Genomic DNA, 23593 nt, shown 5'->3' on the forward strand with positions numbered 1-23593 from the left:
CTAGTGTCTTCATTTGAGAACTGCCTCCTCGTAGGGGATGAAATTTCAACCACGATGCATAAACCCTTGGCCTGGCTTTAAAGAGGTTCTTAATAAATATTCCCGGAAAGGGTGAATGCATGGAGTGAAGGGAATGGTGGGATATTATAAAAGACTGCCCATCCCTTCCATCCTCAGAAGAATCCCGGGGGTCCATGGGCCTCTAAATTCAATTCAGTAAACATTTACTAAGCGACAGAGCGCTCAAGAGACATACCTGCCCTTAAGGGGCTTACATTCTACAGCGCTCCACGTTCTTGGGCAGGGGGTCGGCCGGGCCGGAAGGGGCAGACGGAAGTAGCCTCGCCTTTCCTCTCAGACAAGGCCCTTCACCTCCCCCTCCTCCCGGCCAGTGGCCTGACCTCCCTTCAGAGGAAGGATAGCGCTGGCTTGGGGGGAGGGGTACGACTCAAACATCTCTCCTCCGGCCTAGTTTTTTCTCTGCCTCTGACTGGGGCGAGAGGGTGTGGGGGAGGATCGGCGCCTAGGACTAGGAGCCAGAAGTCCGGCCTCCTCCCGCAGGCAAAGGACCAGCCACCTCCCAGCCAGGCTTTCCCAGAAGACATCACCCTCCCGTTTCTTGGAGGTTTCCCCGGGAGATCACGCAAAAGCGCGAGCCCAGGCGGTTGGGTCGCCAACGGTTTTCCAACGAGAGGCTGCAGTGGGGGCGGGAGGAGAGGCGGGAAGGGAGAACTACAGGGAGGAAAGGGGAAGGGGGGGAGTGGGCGGGGTCAAGGAGAGTGACGGGGAGACTCCGCCTTTCTCATAGAGATCTCTAGAAAGCCGGGCTCGCGCCCGAAAGCCCAGGAGCGCGCACGCGCGAAGGGGCCCGGGCATTTTGCTGCGTCACTAGCCACCGCCGCCGCCGCCTCTGCCTCTGTCGCCGCCGCTGCCGCCGCCGCTGCTGCCGCCACCTTGCCTCGCCCGGTCTTACCGCCCCTCGTACGCACACGTTCATTCTCCCTCCTCGCGCCTTCTTCTTACTCTTTCCTCCTCCTCTCCCCGAACAGAAGAGCCTCCCTCGTCGCGCGGTGCATTGTGGGATCCAGGCCGAGCCCGCCGCCGTCACCTCCGCCGCCGCCGCCTGAGGGGAGAGAGCGAGGGAGAGGAGAGGCCGCGACCGGAGGAGGAGGAGGCACCCGAGCCGGAGCCGCCCGCCTGAGGGGAGTCGGAGCCGTCATTGCCGCCTGAGAGACCTACCCCACTCGTTCGCCCGCCCCCCCTACCCCATACACAATGTGAGTGTGATACCCCGCCGAGGGGAGGCCAGCCTGAAAGGAGGACGGGAGGCAGAGGCCGCGGTTCGTGGACGGGGCGGGAAACCAGCCCTCCCCACAACCCCCCGGGCCTGCGGGCCCCGCGCCCCCGTGGCAGGGAGGGTCGTATGCTAGCCCCGTGGGTGGAAGGAATCTCCAGTGCCATCCCCAGTGTCCTCGTGGGAAGCTGGAGGGCCCCCTTCACGAAATTATCCGTTCCCTTCCCCCATCCCGCAAGCCACGGAGCGCCCCTCGGGCTTCCTGGCAACAAGGAATAACCGGGCTCTCTCTCCAGGAAGTTCTTGGGTTATCCCCGGTTCCCCGGGGTTCACCCATCTCCGGGGACCCAGTTACTATCCGAAGGTGCCTCGGAGGGTGTACCCTCCTGGGTCTGCATTTCCTCCGCTGGCTTTCCCGGGATGACCCGCCGTGGCACAACGCCATGTGCATTTGGCGTAGGTGGCACTCTCGGAGTGGCGGTGACCACGAGTTGGGGGCACCATGTGGCCTGCAGACCCGAGTAGGTAGTACTGACCACGTGCAGGCCGTCCCACCGTGGGCCCCGTGTCATCTTGACATAGTGGGCTTGCCTGTGTCAGCCTGACATAATGTTGCCCTTTAGGGGGACTTATTTCCTTATTTGAGGTCCCCCCAGGCATCGATATCCCCGAGAGAGTAAGGGGCAGTCCCAACACTGCATTTTCCTGGCAGGGGGGAGGGTTGCTACCTAACAGGTATTATTTTGCACGTGTTGACTCGAAGAACTATTGTGGAGTTTTAGGAGATAATGTGCCACCTAAAATTGTAGGCAAGGTGGGTATTCCTTCCTTAGTTTGCAGTTACTTAAATCTCAGCGAAATTAGTAAATCTTAAAATGTTTTTTAGGGGGCAACCTCACAAAGGTGTGTAGGTGGTGGGTCACACATGCACATTCTGGAAATAGAAGTTTGAGTAAAACAAAGGGAAAATGCCTCACCTCTGGAATCTTATATTTGAGGTGGCACTGTCTGCTTCTCCAGGTGGGAGGATTGTTCACTTTGTGGCATAATTAAGTTTAGTACTAACTCCTGACTAAAATTTAGTGATTGAGTAGTAGTTTTAGATTTCAGATTTAAATTTCTTTAAAAATAAAACTAATGCCTGAAAGACATCAAACACTTAATAAAATGATATACTGATAGGGTGTAGTAGAAAAATGGTCCAGGAGATTAACACATAAATAAGATATAGGATCCAGTTGATTGAAAATATTGTGAAGGAAGCTTGAATTATCAGAAAGGGGTATTTTCAGAATGTAGAAATGTCTTTGGCTAGAAAATTCAACTGCATATATGAAACTTTGCCCTTTTTTGTAATCTCACATTTTAAAATGCCCATCTTAATTCAATTGTAGCTTTTCTTCATAGAATAGTAGGAGTTATGATTATTTCTACAGTTAAAAGCCCAGGTTTTTAGGAAGTAATTTATTAAATTATTTCCATTGCTAATCTCAATCTCTAGGTTCATCTAGCGTAGAGTTGTATCCATTTTGAGAGTGAAGGGTTTAAAAGTGAGTTGAGGACATTTACAAGTAAGGTTGTAGGAATCAGGTGGTCAAGAAACAAATAGTTAATTATCCCTTAACGTAATTGCATGTTCAAAAAGTTTTTGAAACTAGTTTTTAGTGACCTGTACAAGGGAGAGAGGAGAAAGAACATATAAATAAATGAAACGGGTAAAAATCAAGATAGTAATCAATATTCCATAAGGCATACCTTGAAATGAGTGTATTTTACAAGACTAATAACTTCAAGTTTTCTAGTTTTTGGAGAAAAATTTTTTTTGTTTTGTGACTTCTTTAGGGATATGAATTTCTAAAATGAATATTATGTTTCAGTTGAATTGGAAGAGACCTTTTATGGGTCATCTAATAGTAGGAGGAATCTCATTGATAAGGCTTCATCTGCCTTAACATGTAAAGCAAAAAGGAGGAAAAGGGCAATTTGTGGGGGATTTTCCTACTCAAAATAAATGATAGTGATTGCACAGCCAAATATCTTTAACATTTTAATCAAAGTAAGTTTTATTTGCTATTTCTGTAAGATGCTCAGAAGTCACAACACTATCATTTGGGGAATGCAGTTATTAGCATCATCTTTCACCCACAGCAAGAGGACCCAGAGAAATTTTGTGCTTGCCCAAGATCATTAAGTTCTTGATGGGGGCTAACCAGATTCCCAGTCCAGCGGGGAAGGTAGATTGGTGTGGTGGAAATAACACTGCATTCAGGAGACCTTGGTTCAAGTCCCAGTTCTGTCACTTCCTCTCTGTGTTCTCTTAAGCACATCATTTATCCATTTTTCCTTTTTTTTTTTAAATCTGCAAATTGGAGTCAGACTAGATATCTATTAGCTTCTTTCCAGCTCTTTACAGTTTGAGCAGTTCAGACGAAAGAGCACTGAATTTGGAATTAGAAGATATGTATCCTTATCTCTATTCCTCCATCTCTGTCATACATGTGTGATCTTAGGCAAGTTGCTTAATGTCTCTGGATCTCAATTTTCCTCCCTGAAAAATGAAAGGGTTGTACTAGATGGCCTTTAAGGTACCCTCCAGCTCTAAATCTATAATTCTATGGCTTTTTTTCTTGACTCTTGTAGGAATCTGCTAGTCTTTGGTGATTTAGAATTTTTTAAATCAGAACTGATAGCTCCTTTTAATCCTATTATCATTTTCTTGAGGTAGGGTTCTGGGAGTGATTTTTCACTTTGGCTTCTTATATTTAATTTCATTAATTTATGGCTTATTGGAATCAAATTATCAAACATTGAGCAAAATCTTATTTGCCTTAGCAAAAAATTACAAGTTTTATAAGCTTGGGGTCCAATAATAAAACTTCATATATCCCCTCATGTCAAAAAAAAAATAGATCTAGTGCCTGTAATATTTGGCTGGGCAAAGATTTCCATTTGAAAGGAATACTTGATATAATTAGGGAAGCTATTAATGTTTTTCTTTCATTCAGGGTTGACTTCCTAGCCACTGTAACATGGCAACTGATTTTCATCCTGTAAACTAATTTGTACTTTAATCAGAATGCTCCAGAAGTGGTGAATGAATGTGAATAACAACATACCCTTAATTATTTTTCTCATTGGTAGTATTTTCTTTGTTCAGATTACCCAGGCTATGGTCTCAATTTGATCAAATCCCATCTAATACAGTTTCTTGAAGAGTTAGTGATTGTCATTTGGAAGTCTTTTCAACTCTCCATGTATATGTATATTGGTGTTATGGAAAGAGCCCTGGATTTAGATGCTACTAAGCATCTTGGGCAGCGCATTTGACCTCTCAGCTTTAGTCTCCTTGTATGTAGAATGAGAAGAAAAGATGATCTTTTTAAAAGATCCCTTACAGCTCTAAGTCTGTAATCCTGTAACTTCAGTTTTTAAAACTTTTCTACCAAGAGTTTCTGTCATTTCTAATCCTGCAGTTGGTGTGCAAAGGAAATGTTGATTTTAATATTGGCTCAAGAAAAATGTATTTTGGGAACACTATCTACTTACTGCTTCAACAGTTACTGCTTGAATGACCGAAAGTTTTTGTGTTGTTTTGTATTATCCATACTGCTGTTCATTTCTTTAATACAGGTATAGTCCATCTGGAGATTAGCTTTAAAGGATAAATCAGTGCCTTTTTCTAAGGTTCTAGGAATCAATTATTCATATAGAAGGTTTAGAAAAAATAAAACTTTTGAAGATTTTGATAGTATTCATACTGTATAGTACTTGAACTGTAAGTGAATTATTTCTTGATGCTTGACATATTGTATAATCCTAGAATTGAAAGGGATCTTAGAGTCAAGCATCTCTTGAGTCCACCAAACTGTACTGATATCCAGGGATAATCTGGAAGGCTGTGGTCGAAGCAAGGTAACAGTGGAATCACTATATTTGACCTTAGAAAACAACTAAATAACTAGTCCACAATCTCATTTTTCATTCATTCCATATGCATTTATTAAGTACCTCCTATGTGTCAGGCACCACGTTGTGGTGCATTCTAGGAATATAAAAAGTCATTTCAGGGGATGGCACTAGCAGCTGAGTGCCTGAGAATGTCTTGTTTAAGATCATATAGAACCCTGTTAGTCCCTTATTTCCAAGGAGTTAACTGACCATTGTTTCTTTGTTCATACCCTCTTTTTGGTTCTTACTCCATAGTTTCTGTTAAAAGCTGATTGCTTGACCTTTACCCATAATTCACCAGTGCATTCTTAAATTTATTCTATAGCTTACGTCTGTGCCTCATCTGTAAGATGGTGATTAGAATACCTCCGTTTCTCAATTTAGGTAAATTCTCAATATATGCATTCCACCCTTTAAGGGAAGGGGGAAGTCCAGGCAATGGTCCATTTACCTTAATTTAGAAATAACATTACAACTTTGTAGAGGAATAGGAAGAAAGTTAATAGGCATTTGAAGATAATTCTTGTGTGACAAAGGTAGAGACAATGATCGATAACAGTAGTTGGTTTAACTAAATTCTCTGTGGATTAATAACTGAAGCTTACTTAAGTAAGTCTTTATCCGGTGCCTTGTGAAAAATAGTCCTGTACAAAATAAATAAGCTTATAGATGTTCTTGTCTTCATACAGTAGCGTAAGGGAACTTTTTTGAAATCTCATTTTTAAACATTTTGCATCCCCTTGAACTATGAAATCTTGTCACTAAATGTATGTATTCATATGCCTGTGGAAGAGAGTATAGAGTCATTGATAAAATGCTGACCTTGAAATCAGGAAGACCTGATTTGACTGACATACTGGCTTTATGACCTTAGACAAGTCACTTACCTCAATCTGTCAACAAACATTTAGTACTTAACTATGTTCCAGGCACTGTTCCCAATAAGTAGTTGGGATATAAAGGCAAAATTATAGCCCCCGCTCACAAGAAGCTCACATTCTAATGGAAGAGACAAAATGCATATAAAATACAAGTTCATTGTCAATGGAAGGTAATCCTTAGAGGAGATTGGAACTCTCTTAAGACAAAGTTGTGATCAAATTGGTAGTGTAAGTTCCAAATAGGAACCCCTACACTAATAAAATTACAGGTCTGTTATATAGATGGAGGGGAACGATATCTACTACTAACAAACTTTATGGAAACTAGGTTAATACAAATATTAAAGGCTGCTTACTGAAATGAATATAAGCCACTAACATTTGAAGTTCATATTGTAGATTTCTAAAACTGAGATACTTAAGATGACTTCATTTTAGAGTTGTTGAACTAACACCTAGCTAGAGGTAAAGTGATTTGCTTAACTTCGCATGGCTAGTAAATGGCAGACCAGTCATTAGGATATAGTTCTCTACTCCAGTCTCTTTTCATTCATATTGCTGCCACCTTTCTTGTTCAGGCCCTCTAACCTAAACTAATTATTATCTTGGCTTCCTAACTGGTTTCTGTGCTTTCCCTCTCCTTTTTAATGTAGCTTGCACGAAGCTACCAGAAAGAAATCTTATATATACAGGTTTGACCATGTGGCAAAATCTTCATAACTCTGTTGTCTGTAAAACTAAATGAAAACTTATTTAAGGCCCTTCACAGCCTGTCTTCAACTTTTACACCCTTATTTCACACTATGCCCCTTCATTTACTCTAGGTTCCAGCATAACTCTTAACTCTACCTCTGCCTCATATAATCCCTCTCTTCAAGACGCAGCTGAAGCAGGACATTCTACTTGAAAGCCATTCCTGATCCACTCAACTGTTAGTATGCTCCCTCTAAAACTACCTCATATTTACAGAGAGCTCTTGCTTTATGTAAATTTACATTACACAGATTAGACTTTATGTAAAAAATTCTGAAAGAAATCCAAATGAGGATTTGAATGAGGGTCTGATTGAACTGCTAGCTGCAAAGATTGTAGAAGAAAAGGAAGCTTCAAAACTGAGGTCAAATAAAAAAAAAGTTCACAAAAAGTTGGCAGAAGCATTAAATCTTTCGAGTGAACTTTTTTCTTTTATTGAAAAGATGGAGCCATCAATGTACTTCATACATGTTAACTTTACTGTGCAAACTTTATTATTAACTTGACCTTGCATTTCAAAATTGTTTTATCATGGTACAATATTTAATGTGTCTGCATTTTAGTACATTTTATGATTTGTGTAAAGGTGTTTTGTGTATGCCTTCGTTGTTTAGGCTAAGTGAAGTGGGTAGATCAGGGCAAATTCATCTTATGTAATGTAGAGGGCTACAAAAGGTCAATTTAAATCAAGAACTGTCTACTTTGCATTCATACACACCCTCTTCCCTGCCTCTTTTCTTCCTACTCCCTTCTGTGTATTTGTATTCCATTGGTACATAGGTGCTTAGTAAATGCTGATTGTTAACTATATTCTTACCTGTTTCTAGATTATTCTGAATTTTCCCAGTTCTGGGTTCTTTGTAAAATAATTATCTTCCACTTGGTATTTATGATCTTGGGCAGTCACTTAACTTCTCTGGGCCTCATTTTCCTCATCTATATAATGAAGGTGTTGAAATGAATGACCCCTAAACTTCCTTCCAGCTCTAAATCTGAGTCTCTGACTTCGTTTCACGTGAAATCCTCTTCAAGGCCTGATGGCCTACGTGAAGCCATGTCTTTCCCCTCAGAGTGATTTCTTTAAATTTCTCTGGAGCACCTTAATCTCTGCTTTGTCTCACACTATCGTATTTATTACTGATTTATGTACCTGTATTCTCCTTTGCTCTCCTTACAAGGGCAAAGGATGTTTCTTCTTTGTATCGTGAGTATCTTGAACAAAGCAGGTGGTTAATATGAATTGGTTGGAAGGGAAAATATGTATTTTGTCTTGATTAGTGAAAAAAAAACCTCTCTCTTAGTTGTGATATTCAAAGGGACTATAGTTTCAGGGAATTAGTAGGTATAATGCTGCTGATGCTCTGGGCTCATAAAGCAGTATGTCCGTAAGAATGCTAAAGGTATCTCTTGGAATTCCCTGGCCAAGAAATCCTTTTTTGTGTGATGTGTTCTAGTTCTTCTAAATTGATAAAGTTGTATTTTGGTTTTTCTTTGAATGTTGTTGACAGGTTAAGGCAGGACTGTGCATAAGCTCAGCTATATGGTTGGTTTTCCTGTCTGAATTATTTCTTATTCTTCACACCATTCCTGTAGTAGTATTATTTACTACAAACTGAAGTTATTTGGTGATTCCTTTGGGTTGGAGATGAGAGGAAGGCTTTAGGGAAGCTTAAGACCAAGAGTGAGTTATGGCTTAAGGGGAGCCCAAATGTTTTAATTCTTAGAACCAAGTGTATGGCTTAGTCTGTAAAAGAGGGATAAGTGACTTGCCCTAAAAATTTGAGGTCTACGTAGGTTAAAAATATCAGCCCTGCTTGTGTTGCAGTTTTGGAGGATCAAATGAGGCAGTGCATGTTAAAAGTAATGCTAGAGGGGTATGGAGGGTAGTGGATACAGAGCTAGTCAAAATACCAAAATATCCAAAAGCCCCTGGCTTACACTGACTGGGTGACACTAGGGAAGTCATGTGATCTCTCAGTGCCTTTCGGGCAACTTTCTAAGACTTAAGTTGCTAAGCAGGTACTGATCAATATTAGTATAGTAGTTCCTCACCTGGAGCTCCCTGCACTGATAAAATTACAAATTCCTTTTAAAAAATAGACAAATGTAGGTTATTATTTGTTGTCATAAAAGAGGTAATGATAAAAAGGAAGAATTTCAAAGAGTCCTTAGATAACGACATAGTACTGACTCAGCTATTGTGTTTTTATACTCTCTGATGGGTTCATAAGTTTTAATGTTACTTAAATTTTTGGAGTGTCTCAAAACTAGGTTTAGGAATGATTACAATGTATTAGTCATCTTGAAGGAAAATTAACCAGTATTTTTCTTTGTAAGTTTTAATCTTTTCCAACCAAATGAATCTAGATTTGAGTCCTAACCTCCCTGCCCCAAAGAGGGTTAGTTCACATTTACTAATTGATTTCAACATAAATGGAAAATGGAGTTTGACATATTCTGGCTATACAAGCCCTAAAATAAATTTTAACTTGAGATTTACAAAAGGTCAAGCACCATTATGCTTAAGTGCCACAGTGAATCTTTGATCTTAGTCAATTATTTCCCTCGTGAAGTTTATCCATATTCATTCTGCGTGTGTCGTGTTATCCGTGCCTTTCAGGTCACCTACTGAAAGTGTTCCTTGCATCCTGTAAAATATGTTTGGGTTAAGTGCCCATTCCTTTGTATTGTAATTATCTCAAATTCATTCCACAGTTGAATGCCTACTATGTACAACGTACACTATTCAGTATTTTAATATTAAATATTTCTAGCATTCGATGTTACTAGAGATAAAGGTTGTGAAGGTTGTAAATCTTGTTTATACAAAGATTTTTGTTTAAACATCAGTGGGAATCTGTATTAACAACCAAGTTAAAGTTGACAAAAAGTAAAAAGGGAATTTTCACTCCCCTATATTGAAAGGATGAGATTTTGAAATATTAATCATTTACCCATTAAATGGGACCATGGTAGTACTCATTTATCCATTGCATCCAAAATCCAGATACTCATTGCATCCAAAGGAGTTATTCTTCATGACCCCTTGTAGGCATTAATCATGCTATTTCAGCCCAAATCTTAGTGGTGGTTTTTTTCTTTTTAAATGAAGTTTTAATCATGGAACTTTGTAGCTAGGAAAATATTTTTTGCATCAGTTTGAACTTTTGACCATAACTTTAGCTACTTACACTTCTAAAAATGGACATAAATCTGGAACAGGTCAGTGTTGCTCTTTTGCCCCTGTTGAGTCCTACTTGCGACAAGATTGATTCCTGTGTTTCTCATCTGCCTATTAGAAAATACGATTCTCCCTGATGTGGGCCCTTTATCTTCTATCTCCTGGACTTCTATAATTAATATACATTTAGAATGATCTTCAGAATGTTGACCCTGAGCAAGATCTGAGTTACAAAAAGATGGAGTTAATATTGAAGGCAGGAAGGTGGATTAATACATTAAAGGTTCTTGGCTGCCTTGACTGAGAAGCAGGGTTTGAGAACCGCTTTAGCCATGCTTAAAAAAAAAAAGCCTCAATTGCTACAGAATTAGCTTGAGGTAATTGGATTTTTTTTGTTTTGTTTTTAATTCAGTAACTTTAATAAAGTTCTGGAGGTGGTAGCAATAGCAATTCTTTTGAAGAAATCCTTGAAGTATTGAAGTAGAGTTCTTCCCCTCATGAAGACATTGGTCAATCTAATAATCTTCCATAACCCATCAAAGGTGTGGAATCAATTCTTGTGGTATCTGAAGAGTGTACTGTTTATGCTCTTTAGACAATTATATAATTAAAAATTTTGTTTTTAGCTTTCCAAATAAGTGTTTTCTTCCTGTGTTATAAAGAAAAAAGTAGATTTATTCCCTAATTTTTCTAGAATTGATAAAAATGAAATTTTGGTGGATTAAAATTGACTTTACCATGAAGAAAGTCTTTTTGGTATATAATTTCTTTGAGAAAATGATTTTTTCAGCCAGTTCTATAAAGCCCTACTGCTGCTAGAAACTTTCAATTTAAATAGCTGGTTTTATGAAGAAATACATAGTAAATTGGTGTGGCTGGTTCAAATTGTGTCTCTTCAGTTTGTCATTGAGATAACTTTGTTTCTGAATCACAAAATGTTTATATATTGATCTTTTAAGATGCTTAAAAAGTAATGTTTATGATGTATTTCAGGTAGAAATTAAGACCTTTTCTTGGCTCATTACTGCAGCATCTTTTTAATAGACTTTATAATAGTAAACATTACCTCTTTAAATACTTAAAATTCTTATATATCATTTCCTACAGTGCTGCCCCTTCCCCAAAAGCCAGTAAGAGGATAAGAAGGATGAGTTAGCACTAATCTATTCTGGATTTGTGTCCATTTTTTGAAATATAAATAGCCAAAGGTATGGTCAAAAGTTGATGACTAGTACAAAAAGTATTTTCCTTTTAAAAAGTTCCATGATTTAGCACTTCATGTGAAAAGGAAAAAAGAACAGGAAATGTTGGCTCAAATAGTGCGATTAATGCCTACAAAAGACCATGAAATAACTACTTTGTATGCAGTAGGTGTTTAATACTTAGTAAGTGAGCACTACTATGGTCCCGACCTTTAATGGGAAAGCGGTAATGTTTCAGAAACCCATCTTTTCAGTAACTATTTTTTTCTTTTATGACTAAAAGCAATCTAGCCTTAGTAGTTTGGCCTTTATTAGTAAAAATTCTTGTAGGGTAGAAACCTTCATTGTAAACACGCACACACTTCTTAGAGGATAACATTAAAGTCAAAAGCAAATGAGAGGTAATGTGCCCTTGGGCAAGTCTTTGACCTTCTGAGCTTCATTCAATGTATTTGGCTTCAAAACAGGGATAATATAATGCTCATACAACCTACCTAGATAAAACATTTTAAAATGCTACTTAAATGTCCACTTTTTATTGGCCCTAACGTACCTTCTCCAGCTTATTTTATAGATGAAGAAACTGAGGCAAACAGGGTTAAGTGACTCACCCAGGATCACATAGCTAGTAAGATTCTGAGGCCAGATTTGTAGTCAGGAAAATATATCTTCCTTACTCCTGGCTTGGCACTATATCCATTGCTCCACCTTGCTGCCCAAACAGTTTAGAGGCATCATTTTTGAATTCCGATGTGCCTAGTCTGATACCTTGCATACAGTAAATACCAAAAAAAATTGACTGCCTACCTTATATTTTCTTTCTCCCCTACATGCTCTCTCCAGTTTCAGTTCTACTAAAGTAAAAAGAGATCATTTTGTCAGTTGTCACTAGCAGGCTTCTTACATTCTGATCTGTTAGTATAAATCATCCTTAAAGTTCTTGACATGGGGGCAGCTAGGTGGTGCAGTGAGTAGAGCACTGGCCCTGGAGTCAGGAGGACCTGAGTTCAAATGCGGCCTCAGACACTTAACACACTTCCTAGCTGTGTGACTTCGGGCAAGTCACTTAACCCCATTGCCCAGCCTTCCGCCCTTAAAAAAAAATTCTTGACATGGGGAAAGTGTTAAAAAGGGTAGTAAGAACATGTAGGGTAAGGTTATTATAAAGTATAAAGTAGCAATAGTGACTTAGACAAACCTATAGTAATATACTAATAACCAGGGGTTTACTACTAGATGATCTCTGAAATTGAGGATATAGTTTTTAAAAATTTAATCTTAATTATTAACATTTTTTCCACTTAATTCTAAACAATTAATTTGTAGTATTTGCTGATTTCCAAGGTATAAATGCTTACACTCAAAATTTGGCAATCCAGCAGTTTTGAGTTGATTCCAGCACAACTCTTAACTACTAATCAACATTTTTTCTAGAATTTTGAACTGAAAAGTTAATAATAAAAGTCTGCTATACTTAACCTCAACTCAAGCGTAAAGAATTTTTAGTCTGAAATAAGTTGTGATTTGTTAGTATTGATGAGTTATCTTCTCTATTATTTGTATCATGCATTTTCCTTTTGTCTTAAATATTTTCTGGGTTCCTAGAGGAAACTAAATTTAAGAGTAACTCCTAATTATGAGGGTTAAATTAGGACTAGAAAGAAGTAGAGTGGTGATAGCGAAATCAAAGAGTTGGGAAAATGCTTTATAGTTCTTAAAGTTCTACAAAGCCTTTCTGTGCTAGTTGCTGACTCCTGACTGCTATTTAAATTATTTTCCCACAGGGATACCTATGGCTTTTAGATTTTTTTCAATGGGGACACAGGTCCCATTTTTAATTTGCTTTTCGACCAGTTTTGCTAGAACTTCCATGCTCCATAAAATGAGAAGTGCCTGATGTGTTACTGTCTCTTGGAATAGGAAGGTTCCTATTGGTCCCATACTTTTTTTTTTTAAATAGGTCCAATTGGAGGAGGGTAACCTCTAATCAAAACTTACATTACATGAAAACAAAGTTACTTGGGTTAGCTCTGGTATCAGGACAGATAGCTTTTCCATCAAGTACTTTGGATTGCGTAATTTCCAAGTAGTTAGGAAGTTGAGCCTTTAGGTATAGAGGTATAAATCCCCTTAAAATAAATGCCAAGAGATAACAAATAATTTTGAAGTGAAATTTTGTTAGTATAATCTGGAGCTTGATAATAAACCTGGTCATCTTGTTGGGACTTAGCAAATGAGGAAATTACTCTCAGAAAGAGAAATGGGAGGAATTAAAATTTTTCCTCAGATTTCTGGATTTGTGTATTTTTTATACATGTCATTTGAATTGGCATTTTACTTTTGTTATCACTAGAATATATTTAAGTTGCAGGCAGTAGAGTTAAAGGGTAATTGCTTCTTGGTGTTAGATAAAGGACACAGAGTTGTTTCTTCCTATCTGTATATAAACATCATATGATCATGTAGAGTTTGATATACTTAACTAGTATAGAATCTTAATCGGTTTCCTGTAGTTTAAAAGGAAAAATTAACTCCCCAAAGAGGGACTTTAGTTCATATTCAAACCCAAGTTGTCTGACTCTTAAATCTATTGCTGTTTCCATTTTGCTCAGGATTATATTTGTCCATGGCAACACCTCAGCTAAAATCGAATCTGAACTCTTTATTTTGTTTTATTTCTACTAGGGTTCTCTCCTTTCCAGAATAGCCACCTATATCACGCTCTTATGATCCCTTCAGTATCGCTATCAATTCATCTTTTAACCCCTCCATTATTCCCTTTCCTTGATAGTAGTCCAAAACAGCTTGCTATCTAAGCTGAGGGGAAGAGATGATGAAGAAAAAATTGATATTTTTCTACTTAAAAGTTGATTGTTATTGGATGTAACCTTGATGCCTGTTAAATTCAACGAAACATTTACTAAGCATCCATTATATGTCAAACAACATACAAGACGCTGGTGTTTTAAAGGTGTATATGACACATTTCCCAGCTTCAGAGTGCTTATCTAATGGGGTGACAAGAAACACCAGTAGTTGCTATAAACTACTATATCCATTAACACCTGTGTTAATGGCAGACTGTTTGGGAACATTAAGTTGATTATAGCTATGTTAAATGTAAGGTCCTTTATCCAGTGATCAAATACACATTATTGGAGGAATTGAACCATGTTAATTTTGACATTTTTGCTTCAAGTAAAGACAATGGAGTGGCAATAAAGTTGAATTTTTGATCATGCATTAAGACGAAACCAATTTGTGGGGCATGTTCTCTCTTTGCTGGACTTCTGTTAGGTGTTTGCAAAAATACATGAACCTTTCATATGTAAGTTTATTCATTGCAAAAAATAAGGAGTTCCATGAATAACTCAATAAGACCCTTCAAATTAAATCACTATTTTAATAGTTTAGTTACTTTAGTGCAAAAATGAGCCAAAAAGAAAATGGGAAAAGTTTGAGAATGTGTTTCAAAAATAAGAAATGAGAGGTGCCAAAGACAGGTAGACCGTACAGAAGCCTCACACCTGTATTACTATGAGTATTTTTTTTAAAGTGTAGTACTAGATATGGTGAAGACTGTATAACATCATAAAAAATGATGGTTCTTGATACCCTGTTTCCAAGTTCCACTGTGTACAGTCAAGTTGCTAACTTGAGATCAAAATTTAAAACATATTAAAATAAAATGAGAAAATAGGCTATACAATTAATGCAACTTTAACCTATCCAAACTAGCTTTTGATGCCAAAAATAGGAAAGGGCTAAAAGAACAGAAATTAACACAGACTATAAGTGTTTTAGATGATAGTTACCACAGTGAATGGAAAAAGTCTGAAACACTTTAGCCAGGAAACAAATTGATCTTTTTTCTAGCCAGAGAGAATTAGAAGCCAAAGGTAATACTGGTTTGGAATATAAATTTCTTTATAAAATCTTGGGGGAGGATGATGGAAGAGAATGAGCAGTATTATACATAGATCAATAGGAAACAGTGGAAAGAGAAGCAAACTTGGTGAGAACTGACTAGAGCAACATGAAACTGGAACATAAAGGATGAAAAATGGGACAAGCTCTGAAGATTTTTTTATAGTAATTATCAATGACAAATAGAGAACCACATTAGAATTCTCAAGATAGTCCCATTATGTATCACATGAAGAAGAAATGGTACTGAAGAAAACAAAGATATATAATAAGTAGCTTAACTAGATTTGAGGTGACACAATAGTGAGAAATTGGTTCTCAAAGTACTTAACAGAAGGGGGAAAGGTGGAAAGTATGCATAACCTCATGAGCCAAAAAAATGTCTGACCCATATAACTGCTTATTTTTTTCAGAATCATTGAGAATAACCTACACACATACCTTAAAGGGCATCCTTGATAAATGTTATAAAAGGAAACAGACTTTCAAAAACAGACACCTGAAAGATAAAGAGAGTATAAGATCCCACTGTTTGATTTTTTTTTTAAAGCTTGGTTGAACACAATAACACATTTTAAAAGACTCCCAACAATTCTTATGTACATGTGAAAATCATAAGATTCCTTGAAAGATGTAGCTAGAGATAACAAAGAAAGGAAAGTTGCTCTCAGTCATGTTCAGTGTCAAGGGCAGAGCCCAAAATGGAAGGGGAATCTCTTTACCTTACAGATTTTTCTTTTTGTGGATGTGTTTCACTGGCTGCATCAAGTTCCAAAACGTAGCATCTGCTAAATGAAATCCATACTCAAAAATTTCAGGTTAAATATACAACCAGGAAAATCAAGTATATGAAAAACACATTGTTCAGTTTCTGATATACAGCTGACCATATAACCCGTAAGCTCCATCATCTACTATGATAGATGGACTGAACAATGAACTGAGCCCATTAAATAGAGTAAGCTAGATCTACTGTATGAAATTGAGCAGTGCTTGTAATGACCTAAGCTTTTCTTTCCATTTACAAATAATTCTCAAGTCATGCTGGATTACAAATACCTTAGGTATTTGTCAGGGATAATGTCTAGTTATCCATAGGTTGTCTTGATGAAATGATAATAACTCCAACATCCAATCTTATTTTCTGTTTGGGATACATGCCTTTTGTTGCAGGCAACTTTGGTAGATCTAAAGTTGCTTTGTCTTTTTAGGAATAAAGAATTACTTTCTGTATAACTTTGCATAAAAATAGCATCTGTTTAGAGCACTGAAGGCTGGAGCAGGGTAAATTTTTTTTTTAAAATGCATCAAGCTCTTTCTTCAATTACAATAATTTTCCTTCCCCTGCAGTCAGGTATCATATCTTCCAGTTTTTAGCTCCTAGTACTAGCTACAGTCTTTCATAATGTTTTTGTGTCCCAATAATTATTAAATTGTGTATACTCCTTAACAGTGACATTGTTACCACGTCTATACCTCAAAAAAAATAAAAGAGGAAAAGCTACTAAAATATTTATAGCAGTTCTTTTTGTGGTGGCAAAGAGTCAGAAATGAGGAGCTGCCCATCAAATTGGAATAAATTATGGTAGATAAATGTGACAGAATACTGTTGTGCTATAAAAAATGATTCAAAGAAACCTGGAAAGACTTGTATGAAGTGATGAAAAGTGAAGTCAGGAAAACAGTTTTATACAATAACAAGAATATTGTAAAAACTTTGAAAGACTTTTAAAACCCAAGATCAGCACTGACCAGCTACAGTTTGAGAGGAGTCATGCTATGAACCTCCTTATAAATGATTGCCATAGTGCAGTTTTTTTTTTCTTTTGACCTGGCCAGTGCAGGAATTTCTTTGTGTGGCTATACCTATTTTTAATAGATTTGGGGTTTTTTGCTTTTTTAGTGGAGTATAGCGGAAGATAATATGGAAAAAAAGTGCACCTGAAAATAGGATTAAAAAAGTATTTTCGTATTGAATTAGTTCCCTGATTTTATTAAAAGTCTATAAATTTTATGTTGAAGTCCTATGTAATTAAAGTATAATGAATTTTGGGCCCTGTGTGTTTGGAGGGTTAAATATTTCATTCAGTCCTCATCTTGGAAATATTAACTACATTTAGAAATTTGTGACATCACTGTATTGGAAATCTTGTAGTTATGAGAATGATCTAAAATTCAACAGATTTAATGCAGTGGGAGAAGATTTTTCTTAAACAGGGTTTATGTATCTATTTTGTTGCAAAGATGAAGTTTATTGTAGCTTAATTACTCCAAATTCTCTCTTTCTAGGCAGCCTGCTTCCGCAAAGTGGTACGATCGAAGGGACTACGTCTTTATTGAATTTTGTGTTGAAGACAGTAAAGATGTTAATGTAAATTTTGAAAAGTCCAAACTTACTTTCAGGTAAATTGCTATGCCATATGATGTAGCAAAAATTATTCTACTTACTGAATTATTTTGTCTTTAACATTTGTATTTTTGTATCTTAGACCTTTTAAAAACAAATTTCACCTATATAACCTCTTTCATTCTTTCTCTACAGTTGTCTTGGAGGAAGTGATAATTTTAAACATTTAAATGAAATTGACCTTTTTCAGTATATCGATCCAAATGTAAGTATTCTCGTAAATACATCCTCTACTCCCTTTTCAAAACAAAATATACGTCACTAAATAGCTGGTGGTTTTGCTAGTACTTCCTGTCACTCTCCACTCTTGTAATTTTTCCCACACATTAGTTTTTCTCAGTCTCTCTTCTGGACTCTGCGATTATAGAAGCTCTCCAATCGTAGAGCGCATTGTGTATGTCCTCTATTTGAACTTTCCTTGATGCAGGACTCTCAAAGCCCAATCTATCACAGAAACATAATAGTTCATTTTTAATTTGAGATCTTCTCCTGAAAGGAAAGACAGGTACTTTTTGCTGGCATCCTCACTCTGTACATAACTTGTCTGTAGAAGGAAAAATGGAACTGAATTCAACTAGTAACCTAAAAGCATTTTCTGTGATTTGATTTGAGTAAAACTTTTATAACTCTGGAATATGTTCATCTTTCTCTCTGGGGGAACCTAGGAAAAGAAAAACAACAAAGTACTGTCACACCATCTGAAATAGCCTTATGTAATACTTTATTCCTTTTAGACTCATTCCTATAGACATAAAATAGAGGTGGTTCTTTATGTTTTAGGACTCCAAGCATAAAAGAACAGACAGATCGATCTTATGTTGTTTACGGAAAGGAGAATCGGGACAGTCATGGCCAAGGTTAACAAAAGAAAGGGCAAAGGTAGGGTCTTGACTGCTAAGGCATATATATTAAAATCTGCATAACATGCTAGCAATATTAATCTTATACTCATGTAAATTTTTTATGAGCATGTAACATGGCTGTAAATTCACTGTCACATCAAAATGTACGTGCTGTAGGAATTCTAATGATGGTACAAATGAACTTAATCAGAGGGTAAATTGTGTCTTTATTCTACAGCTCAACTGGCTTAGTGTGGACTTCAATAATTGGAAAGATTGGGAAGATGATTCTGATGAAGACATGTCCAATTTTGATCGCTTCTCTGAGGTAGAATTTCCTTTAAAACAGACTTGTTTAAGCCTTTAATGTGTGTCTAGTTTGCTTCAAATAACTTAATGGAAATCCTTGGATTCATATAGAGTTCAAACTGCACATTTTCAGAATCAGTCCATAGTGAACAGCCTTGGAATCCCCATTATAAAAAATGGAAATTTAGTGATTATCATTTAATCTTGTAGAGTATGCCAGTTATAAGCCTTCTCTGAGTTTAAGGAGGTTATATGTCCTGAGGGTTATTCTCATATTATTGGAGTTTAGTAATTTAGAGTTTGGGGATCAGGAACCCTTTTACAACTCATCTCAAAAGAATGAGAGAACTGTGAAAGGAAAGTTGATGATTGCATTTTGATGATTTGTTTTTCTCTTGATATTTATAGCCACAAGAGGAGCTAGATTGATGTTGACCAGTACATCTTTTTTTATTGATGGTCTCTGTGTCAAGCATAGTTCTCTCAATCAAGTTTATTAGTCTCCCTGTTGCTTTTCTTATAAAAAATAATAGATGTCAATAAATTTTAAATGTCACCTACATTTCTCAATATGCCCCCCTCCCAAGTTAAACTTCAGCAAAACTAATCGGATTTAGGGTTCTTTTTTTTTTTTAATGTTGTCTTAGATTAGGAATAAAGGGAGAAAATCAAGTATAAATAAAAATACCTCTGTGTAAAAATTCTTTACTCAGTGAAATTTGAGATTATAAATTCATTCTTCTTTCAAAGACTGGAACAGTAGAAGAAACTGTATTTTACTCTCAGAAAAAATTGTGGGGGTACAGGGTAGTTAGCTTCAAATGTTGGAAAGAGATGGTATGTAGACAAGGAAATAACTTTTTTCATGTTGTTCCAGAAGGCAGTCAGATGTATAAAAGAATGAACTCCTTGAAGTAGTGAATTGTTTGTCACTAGAAATTCTAGCAAAGGTTTCGATGACCTTTTGTTAAAGATGTTGTAGAAGCGATCTCTGTTTTGTCTAAGAGATTAGGTTAGACCTCAAAGATTGCTTTCAGTCCTGAATTCTGTAAAATTTAAGGGAAAAAGTGTAATGAAGCTGCATTTAGGATCACACTGTGTAAAGCATTTATACAAATATACAGTGTTTGATAACTTGGCAGTGTTTTATTAAGGACAAAATGTGACAGATGTAGCTTATGAAAATAGGTATTTTGAAAATTGATAATGAACTTTACTAACGGATTTTCTTTTTTTTATTAGTTAATAAGACTTAAATCTTAATATTTATTCTTTAAACAGATGATGAACAACATGGGAGGTGATGAGGATGTAGATTTACCAGAAGTAGATGGAGCAGATGATGTAAGTGGTTTTTAATTGGTCTTTAATTTGGCCTGGTAATTTTTGCAGCATGTGTTAACAATGGTAAACTTGGAGTCAGAAGATTAATTCTGACTCTACCACTCATTAACTTTGTGACAATAAGCAAATCATTTACTTCTTCCTCAAGTTCATTTTCCTTATCTATAAAATGGAGAATAGTTGTAACCATCTACATTGAGAATAGCATTTTATAAACTAAATCACCACATAAATAAATACAAGTTAATAACAAGATCAAACGAAACCCATGTAAGGAGAATCACAAATCCGTTGGCAAATAACTCCAGCAGTATGCTGTTTCTGCTGTGGGGTTTTTTTAATAATTTTTTTGAGGGGGGAAAGCAGGGTGATTGAGGTTAAGTGACTTGCCCAAGGTCACACAGCTAGTATATGTGTGAAGTGTCTGAGGCCACATTTGAACTCCTGACTCCAGGGCCAGTTCTCTACAAGTTCTAAATTTAATTGAGTTTAACAATTGTGCCAACTCACACATACTGAAGGAGTGTTGAGGAGAAGTGGAGCTAGAAAAGGTCAATCAACCATAATCATTTATGTCAGGCCTGCACAATATCGAGGGCCTCTTTCGGCCTACCAAAGAATTTTGGACACCCCAAGAAAATGTAGAGGATGTAAAACAGGCCTGTGGGCTGGATGTTGGGTGGGCCTGATTTATAGGATGAAAAAAATCCCTTTTCATGGAATACTAGAACTGTATAATTCCTTCATTTTTAAAGATAAACTGAGGGCGACTTTGCCCACAGTGGTCAAGTAATTTGTTAATGGCAAAGTCTTAGGAGTTTTTGACTTCTAACTCAAGTACCCTTTCTCCAATAACAGACTTCCTTTTTGAAAGGCAACAGGTTAAAAATAGGAAGCACCACCAGTTACCAAAGCTAAGCCCAGGAGGCAAAAGTCATAGGAAAGTGCATGTACTCATGCTAGGATGTAGGCAAGGTCATTTGTCCTGCTAGTAATATAAAATATCTGATCAACTTTACAATAAGACTTAAAGCATTTGTGTTTAACTTGCTAAGTGCCGATACTTGTGATATCCGTATTTTTTACAAACTAAGAAAAAAGTACACTGGTTCTACTTTATAAAATTTTTTATTAAGCGAAAGGATGTTCAGATACATTTTATAACTTTGTTTTCTTTCATTTTTTAGGATTCACCAGACAGTGATGATGAAAGTAAGCTTTTTAAAATTTGAAATAAGTTACTTATATAAGTGTTTGAGACACTGAGCTTTAAATTCAGACTCTTTCCACTTAAGCAGACTTTCTGCTATTTACTTCTTTCAGTTGCCCAGATTCCTTATCACCTCTGAGGTAATTCAGGAAATAGTCCATTTAATGTTGTTAAACAGAGGTGGAAAATTTTTGACCTGTTCTTTCTTGTGTCCACTGTGCTTTCCTGAATGTTCATATAATGTCTTGAGGCATTAAGCTATATTAAGTTGTTTAGTGCTTTAGATAAGATAAAGTAAACTATTAACAGTGTAGGAGAAAATCTCCAAAATTCTCAGAAGACAGACAGTAATTTAAATCCGTGTGTAATGCCAAATCTGAGTAGCTAAGGCATAAGTTTGAATGATTCTTGGAGTGATTTGGGGCAACACAGACAAGCTGGCTAAAAGGTGAGCCAGAGTGGATCTCTTCTGTGCTTAAGTAAAGTGAAAGTTTACATTATGCTTTCCACTAACTTTTCTTTCAGAGATGCCAGATCTGGAGTAAAGAAGAAAATGTTGTCTTCAGGGTTTTGGGAAAGAAAGATAACTTCATTGCAAAATTTTCATAATTGAGATAATTCCTGCGTTGGTAGCTCTAAAGGCAGATACTGTATTTGCCTCCTTTAATCCATTTTCAATCTGTTTGTTTTAAAAAGGCTTCAATAAGGGTTGATGTGTACTATTGTATGGGTCAGTTTTAAGTCAGCTGAGGCAATAACCTTATGCATGAACATTTTTTCAGACTTCCAAGAAGCAATTGAGGTATAAGCAATGGACACAGTCATTGCAGTTTAAAAAATAAAAAGGTTCACTGAGTCTCTTTACTGCTTTATGACGCAGATACTGACATGGTAAGAAAACTTAGCTTATTTTAAGTAGTTTAAAATCACTTTCCCCTGATTCAACAGGGTAGACTAAAGAGAATTTTAAAATGTTCAGATTTTAGTACACAGAATCAAACTGCTGAAGCAAGTTTAATTGGCTGATAACTTAAGCTGACAACATTGCTGTACCTCTGGAGTGTCTTCAGGATTGTTCCACTAATGTTTTATTTAAAAAAAATTATTCACTTCACATTGTTGTATTTAAATGATCACTAGTTAGTGTTCCAAATGTATCTTAGCTAAAACTAGTGAAGCCCTAATTTAAATGGTTATGAAGCCTGTACATTTGGTATTGTTTGACCCTTAAGCTTTTACATCTCTTAGTGTGGAGGAGGAAGAACAGCTATACATTGTTGCTTGTCAATCTGTACATTTAGACCAAATTTGTATTTGCACTGTCAGTATGGAAAACGAGTGACAAAATGTTTAATACACTATTGGATATTTTTTTTGCTTTTTTTTTTTTTGACTCGGCTTATAACAAGGCTGAAAAAAACTTCAATTTGTGTTCAGAACAGTGGGGATTTTTTTTTATGTCTGCATTCTTTCTAATAAACAGTTGAAGACTTCTTGGCTGTCCTTTTAAGTGTCTGGTTTACTGTAATTTCATGTATTCTTACTATTTACTGGAATGGAATTTTTATTTTTACTTGAGGAAGAATATAGTAGAACTTTTTCCTCTTAAATGAAGGAGGCTTGTTGTAATGTTCCCAGGAAACCTTTTAAAAAGTGGATCTGTAATAGAACTTGTAGATACACTTTACAACAGTTGAAAAAGAAAGTGTTGTGATTTGACTGAAATAAAACTAAATGTGTTGTCCTCCTCTAAATCTTTGAGCTTCTGCATTTGAGCAGTTATTGTACCCCTTAGCTTCTGCACCTTTGTCATGCCATTGAAATGCATCCTATTTCACCCTTCACTTTGGTGTGTATATTTAGTGTTTTCAAAAGAGCTCTCTACAAAACACTAGAACTAGAAAAGGAAAACTTTGAGGAAAGTCATGGCCTTCCATTATCTTCATTAGTTCAGTATTGCATAAATCTATTTTGACATTGGAGTGAGATTTTTGTTTTAGAAACTATGGTTTCTTGGACTCAGATCTTAATTTTTGAACATCTAGTTTGGGGAGTTGGAGATTGACAAAGGATTGGATTTTTCTTAAGTATTTTTGATTCCTATTTGGAGGTAACAGTAAAGCTTCTTAGATGTTCTCTAGTCACTGTTCCCCCATTTTCCTCATAAAAGTAAGGTATAATGGAAAGGATTTGAAGTCAGACACCAAGGTTTCAATTCTGCCTCTGACACTTAATAGCAGTGCACCTTGGCCGTCAGTGACTTTTACCGTCTCTGAGTCTATTTCCTCACGTGAA

General features: G+C 36.8%; 1 protein-coding gene across 1 annotated transcript; it reads left to right on the top strand.

Moving 5' to 3' along the window:
- Positions 1-299: 299 nt before the first annotated feature.
- Positions 300-23052, top strand: PTGES3 (prostaglandin E synthase 3). Its single transcript, XM_036760179.1, has 8 exons — positions 300-1277; positions 17476-17589; positions 17729-17798; positions 18374-18472; positions 18674-18763; positions 20026-20088; positions 21276-21300; positions 21824-23052. Coding segments are annotated over exons 1-8 (483 nt in total). The 5' UTR covers positions 300-1275; the 3' UTR covers positions 21844-23052.
- The last annotated feature ends 541 nt before the right edge of the window (positions 23053-23593 follow it).

This window comes from Trichosurus vulpecula, chromosome 5, assembly GCF_011100635.1.
Source record: "Trichosurus vulpecula isolate mTriVul1 chromosome 5, mTriVul1.pri, whole genome shotgun sequence".
Taxonomy (NCBI): Eukaryota; Metazoa; Chordata; class Mammalia; order Diprotodontia; family Phalangeridae; genus Trichosurus; species Trichosurus vulpecula.

What these genes read in the sequence shown, in the direction of transcription:
- PTGES3 (XM_036760179.1), top strand. An exon ending in TTCAGTATATCGATCCAAAT is followed by an intron (nt 17,799 to 18,373) that starts GTAAGTATTCTC and finishes TTTATGTTTTAG; the next exon opens with GACTCCAAGCATAAAAGAAC. An exon ending in ACCAGACAGTGATGATGAAA is followed by an intron (nt 21,301 to 21,823) that starts GTAAGCTTTTTA and finishes CTTTTCTTTCAG; the next exon opens with AGATGCCAGATCTGGAGTAA.